General features: G+C 27.6%; 1 protein-coding gene across 1 annotated transcript; it reads left to right on the top strand.

Moving 5' to 3' along the window:
• Positions 1–5: 5 nt before the first annotated feature.
• LOC108379098 (protein giant-lens-like) lies at positions 6–2,611 on the top strand (the record flags this gene model as incomplete). Its single annotated transcript, XM_017635418.1, has 3 exons — positions 6–124; positions 212–383; positions 2,219–2,611. Coding segments are annotated over 3 exons (504 nt in total), but the record flags the coding sequence as incomplete, so codon positions are not given.
• Between the last annotated feature and the right edge of the window lie 4,179 nt (positions 2,612–6,790).

Raw genomic sequence — 6,790 nt, 5'->3', positions numbered from 1 at the left:
ATTCGTTGATCACCTTCATTGGTGGCTGTCCGAGTGGGTTGGGTGTGGAGGATGGCCATACAATTGCCGATAAGACGCGACACTATAAGATGTGTCAACCGGTGCACAAGTTGCCCGTATGCAAGTGAGTAACGGTGTGAAGTTTTTCGTGGTGATGGAGTTGTGTATGTATATATATATGTATGTATTTATTTGTGTGAATTTGTTTTAGACATTTCCGCGATTACACGTGGACGCTTACCACTTCAGCTGAACTAAATGTGACTGAACAAACTGTACATTGTCGTTGCCCAAAGAATTCGGTGACATATCTGACGAAACGAGAGCCGGCTACATATGGCGCGAGCGGTTATACCTACCTCTTTGCTTGTTCACCCATAACAGTAAGTGTTAAAAGAAGTACAGTTATGTGGATTTTAACTTATTTTAATTAATTTAATTTTACCTTATTTCATTTCAATTCACTTAGCTTCACTTGAAATCATTAAGTTTCATTTATCTTTATTTAGCTCATTTCAATTCTAGTAATCTTCTCTATTTACAATCTTATTTTATTTCTCTTTTCATTCAACTTATTTCAGCATAGTTTTTTTCAATTCACTTAATTTCAATATTTTATTCTCGCTTCATATTCTCACTTCCTACTCTCAATTGTTTTCACCTCATTTCATTTTATTGCATTATTTTCACCTCACTTCATATTACTTTACCTAATCTTCTGACTTCATATTGTGGCTATTCACACTTGCCTAGTTATCAGGTTATCTGGTTAAAAAATATTCTGCAGTGTATTTTATTTTGTAAACTGAATAAAGAATATAACCAGATAACCTGATAACCCACTAGTCTGGTTATTCACGCCAGCCTGGTTATCAGGTTATCTGGTTAAAAAATAATTTTTCTGTAGTGAGATTTATTGTTGTACAAAAACAAAATACACAACAGAAAATTATTTTATTGCTGTACAACAACAAAATACACTACAGAAAAAATATTTTTAACCAGATAATCACGCAAGTGTAAACAACAACAATATTACATCAATTCATTTCACTTTTCATTGAACTTATTACATTTAAATTTTTAATTTTACTTTATTCCTATTCTACACCTCAAATTTCGCTCTCCATCAAATTTATTTTATCCTAATTTTTTTCATTTTCGTTACTTTCATAACTTCATTTCATCTCACTTCATCTTTTTCATTCTCAATCTCACTTCATTTCATTTCAAATTTCCTCACTCACTTCGTTTTACTTTAATTTGCTTTCCATTCATTTCATTCAGATCTATTACATTTCATTTCACCTAATTTTACTTAGTTTTCAACTTTTTTCTCTTTCAGTCCTTTTCTGTATTCCTTTTACTTTCATTTACTTTTTTGGCATTTATTCATCTGTTCTCACATTTTCGTGAATATCATTTTGCTTTTCTTTCCGATCGTTTGCTTCATTATTCTATACTTTAATATGTTGTTTTCACTTTTCTTTTCATTTTATTTACACTCCATTTAAGTTCCTTCTTTTGGATATTTTTTTTTGTTTTTTTTCTAGCCTCTTCTATTCGATCCGAAAGTATGCCTTCCTATCCCCTCCTATTATATTCTTTCCTGCCCCATCTTATTATATTCTATTCTATCCTGTTCTATTCTGTTCTATCCTATCCCGTCCAATCCTATCCTACCCTAGCCTATCCTCTCTTATTCTATCCTATTCTATACTTACCCGTTTAATACTGTCCTATTTTATACTACCCTGTGCTGTTCTATCTCTTTCTATCCTATCCTATCCCATCTCATCCTATCCTATCCTATTTTATACTATCCCATTTCGTACTGTTCCATTTTATACTCTCTTATCTTCTATTTCTTTTGACATGCATTTGAAAGAGAGTATTATGTTACGGCCAACCTTCATAGCGAAAACAGAACAGCAATATACATATTTGAGGCCTTCCAAAAAGAGATCTAGTTCAAGTATTGTGTAGGTTTCTGGAACTACAGCAATGAATTTTGATGAGTAGTTCCGTTAGGCCAGGCTTATAAAGTGTTTCTGGATTTTGTATAGAAACCAACGAAATCCCATTTCCAAAATATTTAGCCAGAGCCAAGTCTCTTGCATTCGCAAACAATCTTGCTTTGATACTTAGTTAATAATTTCAATTTGTACGTACAACAATATAAACTACATATATCATTCAACTCATTCTTCTCTTCCAGCGCATACGATGTCAACGCAAGCAGCCGTGTAAATTATTTACGGTACGCAAACGGCAGGAATTCCTTGACGAAGTCAACATTAATGCGCTCTGTCAGTGCCCGAAAGGCCATCACTGCCCCAGCCATCACACACAATCGGGTGTTATAGCTGGCGAAAGCTTCTTAGAGGATAATATACAGACCTATTCGGGTTACTGCATGGCCAACGATTGATGGTCTGCAGCTCTGGGCTTGGGACGAAAAAGACGATATCAACGAAATAAAAAATTTAAAAAACACAAAAGGCACAACAGGCAACATGGGCAGACGATGCCGCCGCTGCTGCAACGGGGCAAGTTGAAAGCGCAAAAACAGCTGGCCACATTCCAACTACAATTAAGTGTGGATGTTACAGTGAAAGCAAAGAAAATAAGGGTACAAAACAAAAAAAAAGAAAACAATATTAGAAACTAAACAAAAAAAAATGCAGATAAATATATAGTGCGTCGTGTTGCAAGCAGCCGCAAAAACAGAAACACAAATAGTCAAAGAAGGAGAAATGTAAATGCTAAAGCAAACAAATAGTTGACTGAGCCAATTGAGTCTCGTCTTTTTTTTAATAATTTAACTAAGTAATGAAAAAATTAGTGGTACGAAAAAACTTTGTTGCTTACTTAACGTAACTAAGGTAGAGTGTAACTAACTTATATGCTACTTATAAAAAATAAAAGTTATTATATTTTATTGAAGTAAATTATTTTATTTGTAATCTACTACTAAAAAGAGTCGATAAATACATAGTATACACATATCTAGAAATTAGAGAAAAACCTAAGCTTCGTGCTGCGTGTATTTAATGATTTTTAAGAGCGTCGGTCCTTGTAAATTGTATATATTTTTTATCAAAAAAAAAAAAACAAAAAAAACTTTATACATATTTAAAAAAAAAAATTATTTAACTAAATACGCAGCATAAAACAAGAGAATTACTCAAGAGTGCCAACTATAGGGGCCAGTCTGAATAATTTAGTTTATAAAAATCAGGTACTCAGTAACAGATTAAGTGACAAATCCTTAGAAAAACACATAAAGACAAACTGAATTGTACCTGAAAGCCATGANTTCAAATACTTAGTATAAGCTACACTTCAGAAAGATAAAATTAATCACAGTAATAATAATTAAAAAAAAAAAAAACATTGAAAACGTCTCGAACCATAAACAAAAATTAAATAATTTTTGTTGAAAAAGAAATAAAAAAATAGGTTAACAGAGATTTAGAAATTCTCGAAAATAATGCATGCGGAAAATTCATAAAAACGAAAATTTGTGGATCAAAAAAAGAAATTAATAAAACCTTAAACCTTAAATAATTAGGAACAAAAAACTAATAATGAATAAAAACAACAAAATATAATAAGCCCACTCGACAGAAAATAAGGCAGATAAAACAAAAACGTGTCAAGCTAAAGAATAGCATAAAAAATATAATTTAAAATATCTGTAAATGCACAAAATATTCTCTCATACAGTTGATAATTCCAGTTTAAATTGGTTTTCTTTATAAAGCATATTTAGTATCCAACTCTCAAGAAAAATAAAAATTTATATAAAAATGCTCAAGAAATTAACAAGTAATTTTTCGCCAAAAATCAAAACCGACTTCAATTGTCATATAATTTCTTTATGATCCAATGATCGGATCGAAACCAAATTAGAATGGGACCACTTTTGAAGTAGCACATTTTCGATAAAAAAATTATCAAAATCAGTTTAATTGGTTCAAAGTTATCCGGTAACATACATATGTACATACAAAAAAAAATATTTAGAGGAATTGATACCTCCTCTTTTTTCTTGAAGTCGTCAAAAAGAAAATTTCTTCAATAAGTTTTTTGGGCTCAAGAAACAAAATTTACTGAAATGCCAATGTATTTTTTAAAGCAACAGAAATAATGAAATTTTTTATTTTATGATTTTGCTTGAGAACTGGAAACTAAGCTTAATGTTGAAGGGGTTAAACATAATAGAAAAAAATATATAAAAATTATTTATGAAAAACCACAAAACAAAAATAACAAAATAAATAAAACCAGATCATATAATAATATAATTTCAAACAATAAAAATGTAAAAAATTAAATTGTAAAGTAAAATGATGAAAAACTTAATCAAAAGTTAAAAAATAAATTAATTAACAAAATAAAAATAAGGTAAAAATGAAATAAAAATAAAAATTAAATAATGAAATAAATAGCGAAATAAAATGAACTCAAACCCATTACAGTAAAATAGAATAGTAAAAAAATAATAATTCAATTACAAAAAAAGAATTAAATAAAGAATCTAACTAAAACATGTAATATGATACCGTAAAAAAATTTAATGAAAAAACAAAATAATATATATATATATAAATAATAATAATTTACAATAACCATACAAAATATAAAATTGAATGAAATAACATAACCAAAAATAAAATATAACAAAACAAATAAAATAATTTAATATCATGTAAAATAAAATGAAATGCAATTAAACAATTGGAAAATATCATAAATCAAAATAAAAAAGCAAAATCAAAAAATTTCATAAAATAATTAAAAAATAAATTCAAAATATGTTCTGAAAAAAGAATTAGGCAGAAATGTTTTAATCATAAAATTCGTGCTCCTTTTTCTCGTTCACATTTCAAATTAATTCAAATAAAGTAAAATAAATATTAAAGTAAAATAATATGAATGTAATTGAAAAGTAGAATTATGTAAGATTTTAAAAAGTTAAAAATAAGTAATAAACAATCAAAATGATAACGAAAAAAAATATTTATTAATTTTTTTTTATTAAATTTATTAAAATAAAGCAAAACAAAATAATATCAAAACCAGTAGAGTAAAGAAATAATAAAAAATATAATCTAGTTTGATTTAAAAAATGAAATAAAAAACTAAATAAAACGGAATAAAATATGTATATAACATTAAGAAATTTGAGGAAAAAATAAGATGAAATATAACAATATAAATTAACACAAAATAATTTAAAGTAAGCATACAAAATGAAAAATTAAGTGAAACAACATAAACCAAAATAAATATATAAAATAACTGTAAAGAAAATAAGGAAAATAAAATAAAATAAAATGCAATGCAATTATGCAATTGAAAATAAGATAACGTAAAACACAATAAAAAATAGCAAAATAAAAAAAATAATAATAAAAAAAAAAATTAATTAAAAATACGTTATGAAATAAAATTAAACAGAAATGTTTTAATCATAAAATTCGTGCACTTTTTTGTTATTTACATTTGAAATAAGTAAAATAAAATAAAATGAAACCCAAAAGTAAATAAAATAAGTGCAAACATACATAAAATAAAGCTTGATAAAATTTAAATACATAAAATCAAAAATTTGTATTGTATGAAATAAAACCAATAAAAATAATATAAAATGAATTAAAATACAATAAAGTAAAATGAAAAAAAAAATATTAAGTTAAATCCAATAAAAAGCAATACAATGAAAAAATTAAAAATTACAAAAACAAAATTTAATTTGTGAAATAAGTTTAAAAAAAAATCAGAAATCTTTTAATCACAAAAAACGTGTCCTTGTTTTTCTTTTTTAAGCGAGTATGTATTAAAAATGCTAGTTTTGTTCTAAAAAAAAAAATCATCAAACTATTCACCTTAATTAACTAAGTAAAAAATACTTGTGCAATTACAAAGTTCATTAAATTTTTCTAATATTTCGAATCAAAAACGGATAACATCAAGTATGCCTATTCTGCCTGCATACACAATTTACTATAGCCCTTTAGCATATAGTTATTTATTAAAAAAAAAAAACCGAAATCAAGAAATATAAAAAATTAAAACTAAAAAAAAAATTATAAAAAAAACGGTATAAGCTAAGTTTACCCCAAAATGCTTCCACATGTCGCCTTTAAGACACAAAAAAATCTAAGCCAGCAAAATACATATACATACATACAGCGGCTGCCATAAATAAGTAAACAGACTAATATTTTGAACTCAAGTCCATATTTTTTCAAGTTTTATTTAGATAAACATAAAAGTCACGTATATATTTGAAAATACGGGATTTTAGCTACAATAAGAGCTGCATAACTTAAAATTAAAAAGTTGCTTCCACTAACTAATGGCGGTTTGAATAAAAAATACAAGAATTCAGTGTGTGAAAAATAAGTAAACACTTAAGTTAATGGCCGCAGTGACCGCCATTATTTCGCGACATTCTTGCTAAACGAGTCGGCATGGAAAGTACATATTTTCTACACATTTCTGGGGTAAAAGACGGCCAGATCTCCAAAATTAAATCCTTCAGTTCAGCCAGATTTCGAGGACCCCTTTCACTTACTTGAGCTTTCAGCCACGCCCACGCGTTTTCAATTGGTGACAGGTCAGGGCTTTGCGGAGGCCACTCCAAAGCATTAACATTAGCATCAGCTATATATTTTGTAACAATTTTGGCCTTGTGAATAGGTGCGTTGTCCTGTTGTAGAACGAAATCCTCTCCTATTAGACGCTTACCTTCAGGAATAATCACGTCTTTCAGCAAGTT

The sequence above is a fragment of the Rhagoletis zephyria genome, unplaced genomic scaffold, assembly GCF_001687245.7.
Source record: "Rhagoletis zephyria isolate East Lansing unplaced genomic scaffold, Rhagoletis_zephyria_1.1 Rzeph_scaffold_15586, whole genome shotgun sequence".
In the NCBI taxonomy this organism is placed as follows: Eukaryota; Metazoa; Arthropoda; class Insecta; order Diptera; family Tephritidae; genus Rhagoletis; species Rhagoletis zephyria.
Note: the sequence above shows the minus strand (reverse complement) of the source record. Positions and strands in the feature narration are given on the sequence as shown.